The 16,997-nt window shown below is 47.0% G+C and overlaps 1 protein-coding gene across 1 annotated transcript in view; it reads left to right on the top strand.

Moving 5' to 3' along the window:
- Nucleotides 1–1,330: 1,330 nt before the first annotated feature.
- Nucleotides 1,331–16,997, top strand: part of fam47e (family with sequence similarity 47 member E) — a 47,571-nt gene continuing 31,904 nt past the window's right edge. Inside the window, exons 1-2 of the mRNA XM_085964275.1 lie at nucleotides 1,331–1,610; nucleotides 3,948–4,326. Of these exons, the coding sequence (XP_085820401.1) occupies nucleotides 1,525–1,610; nucleotides 3,948–4,326 (465 nt within the window). The 5' untranslated portion in view covers nucleotides 1,331–1,524. The remainder of the gene's footprint in view (nucleotides 1,611–3,947; nucleotides 4,327–16,997) is intronic.

Here is a 16,997-nt window from a genome sequence, read left to right on the forward strand (position 1 = left end):
TACAGGAGGCGGGGTGGGAGGAAGTGTAGTCCAGGTAGCTGTGGGAGTCAGTGGGCTTGTAGTGAATATTGGTCAATAACCTATCCCCAGAGATGGAGACGGAGAAGTCGAGGAAGGGAAGGGACTCAATATCGAGTTCAACAATTTCAGATCATAACCTCGGCCCCTATTACATTTTTACTTATATTTTTTATCCACACCTTTATTTTGGTTTCCCCCCCTTTCCTTTTTTTTCTCTCTCCCACATGGCAGCTGTCTCCCATTCTGCCAGCGCATTTCACACCTAATCTAGAGCTGTCTTTTGTCTCCACTAGTCCTATCACCATCTCGTCTTGTTTTGAATACCTCTTAATGTCTCTTCTTCTCTTTTGTTCTCTCCCAGCCCGGCCTCTTAATCTCTTTCACTCCCTGTGCTTCTTTAGTCTTGATAAAGGGGTTTGACCCGAAACGTTGACTCTAATTTCTCTCCACGGATGTTGCCTGGCCTGCTGAGTTTTTCCAGCATTTTCTGTTGTTATTTCGGATTTCCAGCATCTGCAGTATTTTGCTATCGTACTATGTGTGGCCTCTGGCTGGGTCCCCAGCAACGTGAGCCACGAGTCGGGGTGCGCGCGGAGAGATCACTGGGTGCACGTGGCGCAGGAATGGAACACCTACTACCAAAGGTTCCAATCCCTGTGCGTGTGCCCCCGGGGAGCGTTCCAATCCCCGTGGCCTATGCTGAGTGACGCTGCCACGCACTAACCAATCGGAGCACTGCCATGCTGTTCAACTCCCGCCCAGCATCATTCCCCAAGAAAAAAGTTGCAAGATTTTGCTGCTGAATCGCGAGATCGTGAGTTGGGCTAAATTTTCATTAAAAATCACGTGTCTCACGATTAATTCCCAAGAGTTGGCTTTACTAGGCAGGTCAGTAACCAGAGGACACATATTTAAGATAATTGACAAAAGAACCAGGGGGAGATGAGAAGACATTTTTTAAAGTAGAAATGTGTTATGATCTTGAATGTACTGCTTGAATGTACTGGTGGAAGCAAATTCAATCGTAACTTTCAAAGGGGAATTGGACATATACTTGCAAAGGAAAAAACATTGCAGGACTGTGGGCACAGAGCAGGGGAGTGGGACTAATTGGATAGCTCTTTCAAAGAGCTGACACAGGCACGATAGGCTGAATGGCCTCCTTCTGTGGTGTACTATTATATAGGATAATTGCCACACTCCCCACATTTGCTTCCTCTCCTGCCAAAAAAAATGCTGTCCTGCAATTAAAAAAGTTGGCAGCACTGTGAATCGAAGTGGACATCCGGGGTTTTCCGGGGTATCCCAGCAACCGCGTTGTTTAGAGCCGGCGCCTGATTCTGAGCGGCGCCTCGAGCCGCACCTGAACCTGGCTGCAGGACAGCAGGCAAACTCCGACCAAGCTATGCCGCCACCCTGATTCCGTAACTTCGCTTTTGTGGCAGGCATGAAATCGCTCTGCAGCTAACCGTAACTTTTCGGAAATAAGCACAAGCCACGGGTATGGCCCACAAGTATGACACGGTTCTGGTTGAGAAATCTGAGTTAGGCAAAGTACTTTCTGACAAGCAGCCACTTCCTCAGCCGTGGTAAGTCTCTTCCTCCCAGCTAATGTTCAGTGCCTTGTTATTGTTGATGCAGCGTGGTGCAGAAGTGGCCTGCTTCTTTATTTCAGGAGGACACAGACACTGGTGAAATGGGCAATAATTAGCATAATGCAGGCGTGCCCCAGGATTAGGTTCCTGCCCATTTGGAGGAGGAAGGTTACCTGCTGCTGCAGTACCTAAAGTCTTGGGGCACTTGAAAGGGGCACTGTCTTCAGTGACTCACAGAAGGGGGCCATTCGGCCCGTTGTGCCTGTGCTGGCTCTTTGAAAGAGCAGTCGTGCCTAGTCCCACATCCCCTTTTTGTCCGTAACCCTGTAAGTTTCTCATCCTCCAAGTACATGTCTAACTCCCTTTTAAAATTATTTATGGAATCAGCTTCCACCACCTTTTCAGGTACAGCGTTCCAGATCCCGACAACTTTCTGAGTGAAAAAATGTCTCCTCGTTTCCCCTCCAATGTTCCCTGTAATTTTTTTGGGGTGCGCGGCCCCGTTAACAGGCTGTGTGGTCCATTCAAATCTTTGCGCATGCATGAAATCTCACATTGAATAGATGGTGAACGGCCTGTGCAGCACCTCCAGACAGCCGTGCAGCTTAACAGGAACATTGCTCCCCTCTAGATCGTTTTCTAATGATTTTCAATCTTTGCCCTCTAGTTATTGACCCATTCACCAGAGGGAATATTTTCGCTATCAAAATCTCTCATAAGAACATTAGAACATAAGAATTAGGAGCAGGAGTAGGCCATACTGCTCCTCGAGCCTGCTCTGCCATTCAATAAGATCATTGCTAATCATCAACCTCAACTCCACTTTCCCACCCGATCTCCATATCCCTTGATTCCCCGAGAGTCCAAAAATCTATCCATCTCAGCCTTGAATATACTCAAAGACTCAGCATCCAATGCCCTCTGGGGCAGAGAATTCCAAAGATTCACAACCATCTGAGTGAAGAAATTCCTCCTCATCTCAGTCTTAAATGGCTGACCCCTTATCCTGAGACTATGCCCGACCCCTTATCCTGAGACTGTTGTGTATGTGCCTTTAAGAGAAGAACTGATTCTATACTGCAGTACCAGCAGTGACCACCCCTGTATATAAAGCCATAGCAGGCTTCTGTATTTCAGTCTTAAGTTACCCTCTGTTCAAGTAAATACCTGTTTTATTGTTCTCCTGCAGTCTGAGTATTATTGATCCTCGGACACTACAGAGACTATGCCCCCTAGTTCTAGAGACTCCAGCCAGGGGAAACAACCTCTCACCATCTACCCTGTCAATCCCCTTCCGAACCTTGTATGTTTCAAGAGATCGCCGCTCATTCTTCTAAACTCCAGAGAGCATAGGGCCCATTCTACACAATCTCTCATCATAGGACAGCCCTCTCATCCCAGGAATCAATCTAGTGAACCTTCATTGCACCGCCTCCAAAGCAAGTATATCCTTCCTTAGATAAGGAGACCAAAACTGTGCACAGTACTCCAGGTGTGGTCTCACCATCTCATCATCTTGAAAACCTCTATCAGGTCACTTCTTAACCTTCTCTGTTCCAAGGAGAACAGTCCTAACTTTTCCAACCTCCTCATAACTGAAGTCCATCATCCCTGGTAACTTGACTGGTTATCTTGTTGGTTGCACTGAAAAAAGGGTGTTAGGCAGTATTGGGGAAAGAAGATGATTTTGCAGAGCTGTTGTTTCAGGATTTGAAGCTGAGAAGGGAAGTTTTTTTTGTCTCTAATATGGTTGCCAGATAGTTGGCTTGAAAGAAGGAGGTTGTAGACATTGTGAATGCCTGCAGTATAGTGCAAAGGATATGGCTGTAGTGCTGGAAGAATTTCAATGACTTCACCACTAAAGCACCTGAGGTACACTTCCTCTAACTTCTGCTGTGCACCATCTGGTAGTTGCATCATCTTATACCTCATCCCTGCATTCCTTCCCATTCTCTGCACTTTTCCATAACTGCCCATGAAGTGCCACCTCCCTTGTCCAATCTCACTGCCTTCTGCACAAAGATTCAAGAACAATCTGCAACCAATTCCATCTGCATTTTTCTGTCCTCGATATCTCCACTGAGTGCACCTGTACATAGGAGGGAAGGTATATATTCATCTTTACAATCCCTTCTACTTACGTTGTAGAAGAAAGCTGTGAACAACAGAAAGTAGTTGTTACTGGAGGGGACACAGTGATGATTGTGGAGCTGACTCTATAAAAATAATGTGCCCTGTAAACCCAGGGCTGTGGCTATGAGGACAAGACAAGATATGGTGAGGCATAGCTCCAGGTAATGAATGAAACTGAAAACCTATTTCAATTTGTAGGTACAAGGAGAGGTTAAAGACGAAGTGCCTAAAAAAGAATCCTAACTTGCTGAATGATGCTTTGAATGGACATCGATGGCGCTTCTTGAAGAATGGGCTGGATGATTTTCGTGATGGGTATCCACCTCAGTCACAAGAGGATTTAGCCATAATACAGAGCCAAAAAGGCGCCGGTCCTAGTCCTTTACTCAGGAACATAACAGAGACTTTCAGACCTGCTCAGAGTGTGTCAAAAAGACTCACTAAATCACAGATATGTTTTTCCAAGGCTTTCCCGTTACAACAGGCTAAGAGAGAGCAGATGGAAGAGATTGAATATGGCTTGAGTCAACATCCATTAGCTCTTTATCCACACCTTGAAGAAGGAATGCCTCCAGAGGTAGGAAATAACTTGGACAAAAAGCTGGCATTGTCTGATTTTAATTTTTAACTGATATACAGTATAAACCTATATCTCTCTATACAAGACAACTGCTATCTTCTCTACTAGCTGCCCTCAAAAAAGTGATTTCATTTTACAGTCTTGTTTATGTTGCAAATACTGGTAATTCTCTCTCTGACATCACGCTAAAGTTTGCACACCTGGAAACAAACGCAAAGAGTCTTGGGGTTCCAATGATGTATAAAGGAATCCTTCAGTTGTGCTTCATAGTTGTAACTCCCTTCTAGCTGCTCGACGTTCTATATGTATTCCATTTACAAGAAGTTGCCAAATTATAAAGAAATGTTTCTGACAATTCTTAACCAGTGACCTTCACTTAAAATCATCTACTCCACAGTGGCTCCTTATTTGGGTTGCACTTTGACAACAGTAGTGTCGGTGTTATGTTGCTTTTGCTTTGCACCAATGCCAAAGTTGTAGTGTGAATCTGAAGCCAGGGCCCGAGCCTAACCCTGGATTGTCACTGCAAGAATGTTAGCGTCAATATAAAGTGAAACCACTTTTCACTGACGATACCATTATAGTTTAAATTTACTTTTATTGTTACTTTTTTTAAAATCCTGATTGCTTTCAGCACTTTCCATTATTTTCTATTGGCCATTTAAGATTATACATGCAGAGATATAGGCTGGAATTTTCCTGTTGCGAGTGTGCGGGTTTGGGGGGGTGTGGGGTGGCGGGGGGGGGCGGGGGCAGGTCGGCAGTTAAATTTGCAGAAATTGACAGCGCGTCAGGAACCCGCCGCCTTCCGCATTTAACTCGGGCACGTTTGGAGGCGCGCCATGGACCCGATCGGGAGAGGCGGGTGACCTCATTCAAGTATTTAAATGCTTGGTGAGAGACCCTTAAGAGGATTTTTAACAGCAGCTTTTGGCTTTATCGTCAGGAGCACAGGTATCATGCACCTCGTTAACTGCGCATGTGAAGGGGCGGCGGAAGCTCAGTGGCCATTGTGCGAGTCCATTAATTGAGAGCTAGGAAAAACACACAAATACTCCCATATTACACCTGATTACTAGGCTAATGGAAAGGCGCTTGCTGACTCCTTTTTATCCACAGATTTAGGTGTCAGCAGTTTGCAGGTCGTTTCTGCAACCTCGGAAACCACTCTCACCACATTGCTAGTCACTATCACAACATTGAGGGATTGGGCCTCTGATCTCCACTTTACCTGCCATCTATTACATCAGCATGGGTGCCGCTTATACTGTCTCACCTTGGACCTCAACCACACCAGCAGCAGTAGCCACAACACCAGCAGCAGCAGCAAACACACCAGCAGCCTTCTCCTCAACAACCTGATGCTGCATAGGAGAGAGGGGGTCAGCACAGGGCTACACCACACTGGAGGCGATACCCCCAACACAGGGTATACAGGCAGGGGATGAGCTTCCGTAACAGGACTGAGCAGCAGTGCTTCAGGAGGCTCAGGTTATTGCGCCAGGTCGTGGCAGACATTTGTAGCTTGCTGGAACAAGACCTGCTGCCCAGAGGACCTGGGGGACATGTCTTACCAGTGGGTGTCAAATTCACCACCGCCCTCAACTTCTTCGCCTCAGGCTCCTTCCAGGGATCAGCAGCAGACATTTGCAGGATCTCGCAGTCGGCAGCCCACAGATGCATCACCCAGGTGACCGATGCTACGTTTGACAAGTCAGCCAATTATGTGAACTTTACCACTGATGGAGCCAGTGTTACTAAGCGGGTGCTCGGCTTTGCAGCTCTGGCTGGCTTCCCACAGGTGCAGGGCATCATCGACTGCACACATATGGCCATCAAGGCACCCCCACATCACCCAGGAATGTTTGTGAACTGCAAGGGCTTCCTCTCTCTCAATGTGCAACCATAAAAAGATCATCATGCATGTGTGCACCAGATTCCCTGGGAGATGTCATGACTCTTTTGTAGTGTGCCAGTCCACCCTCCCTCAGCTCCGAACAAACTTACTGGCTGGCTGCTTAGAGACGAGGGGCTAGAAGCTCATTATAGCCCAGGAATGGGTGGTATCTTTAGAAAAGTTTGAGAATTAGTGGCAGGCGCTAGTGCTTTAGACTGCACGCAAAATTAAGTCTCACTGCACAAAGAAATGATTGGGGCGCTAATTCAAGCCTTAAAGGCTAAGCTCATTGGCACTACACTCAAAGGGTGGACCAATATCAGGTGCAGTCTAATTGCTAGTAATCATTGCCACAGGCTTTTTACAATTCTTAAAGGGGTGGTTCATTGATGATGCAGAACCTCATTCTCAGCATTGCTGGCTGTGCAGCTGCCTCAGCAAGCGGCAGCCGGCCAAGTAGAAGAAGCTGGATGACTCAAGCAGCTGCACTGATGGCAGATCCACCCCCAGGGAGAGAGCCCGCAGATTCTGCGATCAAACATTGGAGGCGTTGGTGTTCGCTGTGGAGAGACGGAGGGCGGTGCTGTACCCAGCAAGTGGCAAGAAGCACTCGCCGCAAGTCTCCCGAACCATGTGGAGGGAGGTAGCCCACCATGTCTTGGGCAGCACTGTGGTCCCCAAGACGCACACACAGTGCAGGAAGAAATTTAATGACCTCACTCGGGTGGTCAGGGTGAGTCAGTGCTTCAACAAATGCTACATACCACCTTCTGAACCACAGTCTTCACACACTGCCCAAAGCACCACACCCCCAGCACTCACCCACCAACAATCTCTACCTAACAACACTCACACCCACATCTCACACCTTGCACACAATGACAGCTATTCAACTATGGCAGACACATCACTCAAACACTTTGCTTCCCACTCACTCACACTTTCCTTTCTCTTGCAGGCCAAAGTGGCTCACAACAGGAGGGAGCAGGAGTGCACAGGTGGGGGACAAGCCGACACCCAACCACAGTCCAAGCTAAAGGACATAGCTGCCAGACTGGGTCTGCGACAGGTGGTGAGGGAACCAACAAGAGGGAAAAACCTACTTGATCTCGTCCTCACCAATCTACCTGTTGCAGATGCATCTGTCCATGACAGCATTGGTGGAAGTGACCACCGCACAGTCCTTGTGGAGACGAAGTCCCGTCTTCATGTTGAGGATACCCTCCACCGTGTTGTGTGGCACTACCACCGTGCTAAATGGGACAGATTTCGAACAGATCTGGCAACTCAAAACTGGGCATCCATGAGGCGCTGTGGGCCATCAGCAGCAGCAGAATTGTATTCAACCACAATCTGTAACCTCATGGCCCGGCATATCCCTCACTCTACCATTACCATCAAGCCGGGAGATCAACCCTGGTTTAACGAAGAGTGCAGGAGAGCATGCCGGGAACAGCACCAGGCATACCGAAAAATGAGGTGTCAACCTGGTGAGGTTACAACACAGGACTACTTGCATGCCAAACAACGGAAGCAACATGCGCTAGACAGAGCTAAGCGATCTCACAACCATCGGATCAAATCAAAGCTCTGCAGTCCTGCCACATCCAGTCATGAGTGGTGGTGGACAATTAAACAGTTAACAGGAGGAGGAGGCTCCAAAAATATCCCCATCCTCAATGATGATGGAGCCCAGCATGTGAGTGCAAAAGACAAGGCTGAAGCATTTGCAACTATCTTCAGCCAGAAGTGCCGAGTGGATGATCCATCTCGGCCTCCTCCTGAGGTCCCCAGCATCACAGATGCCAGTCTTCAGCCCATTCAATTCACTCCACGTGATGTCAAGAAACGGCTGAAGACACTGGATACTGCAAAGGCTATGGGCCCTGGCAACATTCCGGCAATAGTACTGAAGACTTGTGCTCCAGAACTAGCTGTGCCCCTAGCCAAGCTGTTCCAGTACAGCTACAACACTGGCATCTACCCGGCAATGTGGAAAATTGCCCAAGTATGTCCTATCTACAAAAAGCAGGACAAATCCGACCCGGCCAATTACCGTCCCATCAGTCTACTCTCAATCATCAGCAAAGTGATGGAAGTTGTCGTCGACAGTGCTATCAAGCGGCACTTACTCAGCAATAACCTACTAACTGACGCCCAGTTTGGGTTCCGCCAGGGCCACTCAGCTCCTGACCTCATTACAGCCTTGGTCCAAACATGGACAAAAGAGCTGAATTCAAGAAGTGAGGTGAGAGTGACTGCCCTTGACATCAAGGCAGCATTTGATCGAGTGTGGCATCAAGGAGCCCTAGCAAAACTGAAGTCAATGGGAATCAAGGGGAAAACTCTCCATTGGTTGGAATCATACCTAGCACAAAGGAAGTTGGCTGTGGTTGTTGGAGGTCATTCATCTCAATCATATGTCACCACTGCAGGAGTTCCTCAGGGCAGTGTCCTAGGCCCAACCATCTTCCGCTGTTTCATCAATGACCTTCCCTCCATCATAAGGTCAGAAGTGGGGATGTTCGCTGATGATTGCACACTGTTCAGCACCATTCGAGACTCGTCAGATACTGACGCAGTCCGTGTCCATATGCAGCAAGACCTGGACAACATTCAGACTTGGGCTGACAAGTGGCAAGTAACATTCGCACCACACAAGTGCCAGGCAATGCCCATCTCCAACAAGCGAGACTCTAACCATCTCCCCTTGACATTCAATGGCATTACCATCGCTGAATCCCCCACTATCAACATCCTGGGGGTTACCATTGATCAGAAACTGAACTGGACCAGCCATATAAATACTGTGGCTACAAGAGCAGGCCAGAGGCTGGGAATTCTGCGGCGAGTGTCTCACCTCCTGACTCCCCAAAGCCTTTCCACCATCTACAAGGCACAAGTCAGGAGTGTGATGGAATACTCTCCACTTGCAATAAAGGCCAACATGCCATTTGCCTTCCTTATTGCTTGCTGTACCTGCATGCTAGCTTTCTGTGTTTCTTGCACGAGGACACCCAAATTTCTCTGAACATCAACATTAAAAAGTTTCTCAACATTTAAAAAATATTCTAGTTTTCTATTCTTCCTACCAAAGTGAATAACCTCACATTTCCCTACATTATACTCCATCTGCCACCTTACTGCCCACTCACTTAGTCTATCTGTAACCCTTTGCACATGCTTTGTGTTCTCCTCACAGCTTACTGTCCCACCTAGCTTTACGTCATCAGTAAACTTGGATAATTACACTCGGTCCCTTCATCTAGGTCATTAATATAGACTGTAAATATCTGAGGCCCCAGCACTGATCCTTGTGGCACCCCACTAGTTACAGCCTGCCAACCTGAAAAAGACTCATTTATCCCTACTCTCTGTTTTCTGTCCATTAACCAATCCTCTATTCATCCATGCTAATATATTACCCCCAACCTCATGAGCCCTTATCTTGTGTAATAACCTTTTATGTGGCACCTTATCGAATGCCTTTTGGAAATCCAAATATACTACATCCACTGGTTCCCCTTTATCTACCCTGCTAGTTACATCCTCAAACAACTCTAATAAATTTGTCAAACACAATTTCCCTTTCATAAAACCATGTTGACGCTGCCTAATCATGTTATGATTTTCTAAGTGCCCTGATACCACTTCCTTAACAATGGATTCCAGCATTTTCCCTACTACTGATGTCAGGCTAACTGGCCTGTAGTTCCCTGTTTTCTTTCTCCCTCCTTTCTTGAATAGCGGTGTTACATTTGCTACCTTCCAATCGGCTGGGATCATTCTAGAATATAGGAAATTTTGGAAGATCACAACCAATGCATTCACTATCTCTGCAGCCACCTCTTTTAGAACCCGAGGATGTAGGCCATCAGGTCCAGGGGATTTGTCAGCTTTTAGTCCCATTAGTTTCTCTAGTACTTTTTCTCTACTTATATTACGTTAGTTTCCTCACCCTCATTAGACCCTTGGTTCCCCACCATTTTTGGTATGCTTTTTGTGTCTTCTACTGTGAAGACAGATACAAAATATTTGTTTAACGTTTCTGCCACTTCCTTATCCCCCATAATAATTTCTCCTGTCTCAGCCTCTCAGGGACCAACGTTTACTTTTGCTACTCTCTTCCTTTTTACATACTTGTAGATGCTCTTACAATCTGTTTTTATATTTCTTGCTAGTTTTCTCTCATTCTATTTTTTCCCTTTTTATCAATTTTTTGGTCTTCCTTTGCTAGTTTCTGAAACTCTCCCAATCCTCAGGCTTACTACTATTCTTCGCAACATTATAAGCTTCTTCTTTCAATCTAATGCTAGCCTGAACTTCTTTAGTTAGCCACGGATCAATCACTTTTCCCATGGAGGATCTGCTTCTCAATGGAATGTATTTTTGTTGAGAATTATGAAATATTTCTTTAAATGCTAGCCACTGCTTATCTACCGCCATACCTTTTAATCTATTTTTCCAATCTACCTTAGCCAACTCGCCCTTCATACCTATGTAATTGCCTTACTCCAGTTTCAGACTTAGGCAAGTCACTCTCAAACTTATTAACGTGAAATTCTATCATATTATGATCGCTCTGCCCCAGAGGATCCTTTACTATGAGATTGCTAATTAACCCTGTCCCATTACACAATACAAGATCTAAAATAGCCTGTTCCTTGGTTGGTTCCATGATGTATTGTTCCAGGAAACTGTCCTAAAATGCATTCCATGAACTCGTCCTCCAGACTATCTTTGCCAATTTGATTTGTCCAGTCTATATGAAAATTAAAGTCCCCCACGATTGTTGCATTACCTTTGTTACAATGTAAGCCAAGTGTAGCACTTTGATATTTTTAAAGAATAAATGTAACTACTTTTTAGTTACCACAACACTCCTAATACAGAAGAACCTTTAAATTACTGAATTAAACTTGCACAATGTCAAACTGACAAGAAAGCATTGAAACTTCACTAACCTGCCAGCTGGGAATCATTACTCATGAGCCCTTTAAATAACGTCCCTGGAGTCGGCTTTTGCCTGCTTGATGCCTCCTCTCCCTGTCGCTGTTTGGTCGAGGCACTAAGGTAGGTGGCGAAAATCAATTTAGCAGATCAGGCGGCCACGATCTGCCTGGCGTTGAAGTCCCTGGCGGTACCTCGTACCGGTGGCGCAACGGGGGACTGAATTTGCCATGTGGTGTTAGATTTGCCTGGTGCTAACGGGGGGCGCTAACCAACTGAATTTTTCCCCCGAGGGCTATCCACTGAAGATGTGCCTCCTGACACCCTTGAGGAGGCCAAGTACTGAGGCTGAGGAGCATTATAATGAGAACCAGATGTGTCATAGAGCAAGCAATAAGCATGCTGCAGATGCACTTCTGATGCCTTGACAGATCTGGAGGAGCCCTTCAGTACGCACCAGACAGGGTCTCCAGAATCATCGTCGTTTGTTGCGCACTGCACAAAATAGCACAGCAGCAAGGATTGGAGCTCCTGGAGGAGCAAGGCTCAGAGCGCACAGCCTCTTCAGAGGAGGAGGAGGAACCTGAGGTGGAGATGGCACCAGCAGTGGCGCACATTGCTGCCCAGGAGGCCAGGGATGGCCTCATCATGGCCAGATTTACTTAACTTGCTCCAATGCACCCATATGGCTGCCACATTCTGTACTAAGTCCCCGCACCCCCCAACCCCACCAACAACACCATAAAGAATCCCTACAATGACCAAGCCATTTCTGTTACCCAAACCCCCATTGCACGCGGTTAAGTAATGTCTCACCATTCACTCCAAGTGACAAAGCCACTTCCAAGGTAACAGGCAAAAATGGACAAGACCAGAAAGTGGTGCAAAGAAATAATAGAGTCATAAAGTCATAACGGCACAGAAGGAGGCCATTCAGCCCATCGAGTCCGTGCCGGCTCGCTGTAGTCTCCCCTTGAAAACATTGAGTGTGCCCGCTTCCACCACCTCCGTTGGCAGCGAGTTCCAGGTCATCACCACTTGCTCCGTAAAAAAGTTTTTTCTCACATCCCCCCTGTATCTCTTGCTCAAAACCTTAAATCTGTGTCCCCTAGTCCTTGTACCATCAACTAGTGGGAACAGCCTTTCCCCGACTAGCCTATCCATTCCTGTCATAATCTTGTACACCTCTATCAAATCACCCCACGACCTCTTTTGCTCTAATGAAAACAAATCCAGCTTCTCCAACCTGTCCTTGTAGCTAAGATCCCCCATCCTCGGAACCCTCTCAAGGGCCTTCACATCCTTCCTAAAGTGTGGTGACCAGAGCTGGATGCAAGACTCCAGTTGTGGCCTAACCAGCGCTTTATAAAGGTTCAGCATAACTTCTCTACTTTTGTACTCAATACCTCTATTTATGAAGCCCAAGATCCCATATGCTTTTCTAACCACTCTCTCAATATGTCCCACTACCCTCAGGGACCTATGCACATGAACTCCCAGGTCCCTCTGTCCCTGTACACTCTTTAAAACTGTGCCATTAAGTGTATATTGCCTCTCCCTGCTCCTCCTGCCAAAATGCACCACCTCACACTTCTCTGTATTAAATTCCATCTGCCACTTGTCTGCCCATTCTGCTAGCTTTTCTATGTCCTGTTGCAGTCGATTGGTATCATCATCACTGTTTGCCACATCCCCAAGTTTGGTGTCATCGGCAAATTTAGAAATTTTACTCTGTATTCCAATATCCAGGTCATTTATATATATCAAAAAAAGCAGTGGCCCCAGCACTGACCATTGGGGAACATCACTGTCTACCATCCTCCAGTCTGAAAAACAGCCACTTACCACAACTCGCTGTTTTATGTCCTTAAGCCAATTCCTTATCCAAGCTGCTACTGACCCACCTATTCCATGAGCCTCAACTTTGTTAACCAGCCTTCTATGTGGTACTTTGTCAAACGCCTTCCGAAGATCCATGTAGACAACATCCTTCATCAATCCTCCCTGTTACTTCATCAAAAAATTCAATTAGATTAGTCAAACACGATCTGCCTTTTACAAATCCGTGTTAGCTCTGCTTAATTAGCTTAAACCTCTTCAAATGCTCGTTAATTTTTTCCTTTAACTGTGTCATAAAAATAACTGAAACTTAACACTAACATTTGTTCATACACCCATGTGCATACCCTTGTGCATCTACTTTTGTGACTTTTTTCTTTTCCAAGTGCTTCTATGTGGCTTCAGCAGAGGCAGAGGCAGGCTACTTATTTCCCTGCTGTGACTGGTTAGACACTTTTGGCACATGTCCTCTGGGTTTTAGAGCCTGTGAGGGCCCCGCCAAAGACTGCTCCTCCTGCAACTGTGCAGGGGCAGACTCGGCCATATGGATCCGAGGCTGCATGTGGGGCTCTGACTGAGGGGGAGAAGTGGGAGCACTTTGAGAAGAGCCCCCACTTCCATGTCCCCTCTTGCCATCATCCCTCTCATGGGCCACCCGCACTTCCCTGCTAGCAAGGAGCTGGAGAGCACTTTGCTGCACATCAGTGGGGCGATGAATGCCCAAGTCTACGTTTATATTTCTCCTCGAGATGAGGTCTATGAGCGCCTGCCATCTGTTGTCCACAGCTACCATGTGCTCATGTGACTGGCGCATTTGCTACTCCATGCAGGTGGCCAAATTTTCCATGGAACAGCACATCGTGGCCATCGCCTGCGACATGGCGGTGCTCATGTTGGAGATGGACTCCTCCATTCTCAGCACATTTGCAGACATTGCAGCTGCAAAAGCTGCCAGAGCCTCATGTAATTGTTGCTGCCCCTCCAAGGTCACCCTTTTTCTCGATGGCTCCCGAGGTTCAGCATCTGCATGCAGCTCAGCATAACTTGGAGCGTCCTGCGCCCTCTAGCGAGGAGTCTCCACTGCTGTTCCTGTCAACACCATCTGCTCTTGCTCACTTGTGAATTGTGAGACACCAGGTGACAACACTACTCTATATCGCAAAGGACCCACTGAGGTGTGCGTATCTGCGCTGCTGCTGGCTGTGCTTGGGTCTGCTGATGGTGCACCCTCGCCAGCTCCTTGCTAGCAGGGAAGTGCGGGTGGCCCATGCGAGGGATGATGGTGAGAGGGGACATGGAAGTGGGGGCTCTTCTCAAAGCGCTCCCACTTCTCCCCATTACCTCCCCCTCAGTCAGAGCCCCACATGCACCCTCAGAGGCTGGAGGTTCCTCTGAGGAGTTGTTTTCCTCCTGCAGCTGGACCTTGGGAGGGGCACTTGATGGACCTGTGGGAGAGTAAAGAGATGAATTAGAAGTGTTATATTAAGAATGGGTTAAGTTACCATTATGCACAGAATGCAATATCATTGGCTGCTGACATCAGTCACCATATGGGTGACTGCTGTATGCTATGTGGCTGTATGAGATGTAATTCTGTCACCAGGTTGCTGGGATGTCCCCTTCTCTCCGTCTCCCACTGCCAGCAGCTCTGCAACTCGAGATATCTCCAGGGCCTCCTCCTCTGCTGGAGTCAATTGAGTGAATATTGGAGGGCCACCTCTGGTTCTCTGCCTCTCCCTATTGTTCTGGGCTCTCCTCCTGCAAGGAGGGAGAGAAGAGAACTTTGAGTGAGAGTGATAGAATGAGTGTAAGGAATGGATGGACCACATCTGTAGAGGGTGACTATGAGTGAGTGGTGTGACATTGCCAAATGGCCTCATTCTGTGGTGTTACTTGCTATGATTGCATTAGGATGAGGGTGAGTGTTGGGGTGGTTAGTCAGATGGGGATTGTGTTTATGTACATAGAGAAAGAGGGATGGGTGGACCTGCAAGGTAGGTTGGTGTGAGGAATGATGTGCAGGAGTAGGCTTGGGAAGGCAGAGTGACGGGGATGTGGTGACAGGCACAGCAGGGTGAAGGTGAGTGTGGCATTGCACTCACCTTTCCTGACCTCATGAGATCATTGAATGATTTCCTGCACTGGATCCATGTCCTCCTTGCTGCTGATCTCCTCTGCGATCTCCAGCCATGCCCTTTTGGTGTCAATGGGTGGCCTTTTGCGCCTATTGGCAGGGAAGAGGACCTGCCTGCGTGCTCTCACTGCCTGCACCAGAACATTGAGGGATATATCGCTAAATCTTAGTGGAGTCCTCTGTCTTTGTATATCCATGACCGACACTTTTATCAGCTTTGTAACAGTAGTCAGACCTCTGGAAATCACTTTGAACACTCCTTCATCAACCTTCAAAGAAGATGTGTGCAAGGCAGCTTTAAATATTGGCGCTGCAAATGAGTCATCGATGATGTCATCAGGCCCGCTCCATTTAATTGGGCCGGGAAACATGCATGACTGGTTTAATTGGGGCCATTAAGTAAAAGTCACACTGAACAACGCGCTGCTCACAACATCGGGTTCCTGACCCGTTACGCGCCCCACATGCATGCAACCCGACTTCAACGTAAAGAATCCGGCCATAAGCTCCGAGTTTAACTCTGGGCAGGAGTTGGGCTGATGGGGGCCAAAGCGGACAGCAAACATTCCCACTTTGGCAGCATGAGACCTGGGAGATTTCATCTGCATAGCCTCAGTCTGTCTCTTGCCCAAAACCGGTGGGTAAGTGGCAGCTGACCAGCGGGCAGAAGCACAATATCAGGTGGCTCGAGCCCAAAAAAACAGTCCCTGGCACTCGGGTAAGTCACAGGGAGCGGGCCTGGGAGGGACTTGTGATTGGGGGAGGGGGTAAAGCGGGGGAGCCCTAAATTTTCCTTGTGGGGCGAGGGGAAGCACTCTTGCTTTTTCTGGTCTCACAAGGAAAGTAAAAAATAAAATCTAAAACGACGTATATTTTTGGGGTTCATATGGCCCCAACTCCTCTTCCTACTAGGGTGGCCTGGCAGGGAAGCCACAATGGCTTCACCGTGCAGGCCTCTGGTTAAAATAGCAGTCATGCCCCGATGATATCATCGGAATTCAATCTGCATCTTAAAGTAGGACTCTGCCGATTTCTGGGAGGTGTCCTTCCTGTCTGCTCAGAAGAGCAGATTAAAATTGGATCCTGTGGGAAGGGAGCAGTACCTTGGTGAGTAAGCTCCACGGGCGATTTTAACTGCCTGACGGGCAGGATTAAAATTGTCCCATAAAGTTAAAAGACTTATGTAGAGCATTGCACATGTTTGTTTGATGCAGAAAAAATGCAAGAAATGTCATGTTTTTCTGATTGGATCAACGAAGGAATTTAGCTATATTTATTCACTGTAATATAGGTAATAAAAGAAAAAAACAGCCAGTTCAAATGCTGCAGTATAAAACAATCACGTTGCTTAATTTAAAAAAAAAAATGGCTCCAGCTGTCATCTTAGATTTCTGATCTTCCTTAATATGTAACATTTATAACATAATCACATAAAAGATTAGGGGGGAAAAATTCAGTTGGTTGCGCCTCCCATTAGCGCCTTAAGAGGGTGCCAAGTAGGGCGCAAAGCAACTAGTGCCCGGTGTTAAGTCCGTGAATGATTTAGACATGGACTAGCAGGAGTGAAAACAAGCAGATCTTTACTGGTGAAAGGCAATAACGAAACTAAACAACAGAGGCTCTCTAGCGCCTTTTATACAGGGGTGGTCACTGCCGGTACTGCAGTCTGAGACCAGTTATTCTCTTAAAGGTACATACACAACAATTCCTCCCCTTTTAGATAAACAGTACATAACATTCATTTAACAACTAAATGATAATGAATTACAATCACAATTACTGTTGCTAGATACATTGGTTAAGTTTAAGCAATTATAAGTTCAGTCTTTGAGGAGGCTTCCTGATTCT

This window comes from Somniosus microcephalus, chromosome 2 (assembly GCF_052327205.1).
Source record: "Somniosus microcephalus isolate GS21.2 chromosome 2, FLI_Smic_1.0, whole genome shotgun sequence".
Taxonomy (NCBI): Eukaryota; Metazoa; Chordata; class Chondrichthyes; order Squaliformes; family Somniosidae; genus Somniosus; species Somniosus microcephalus.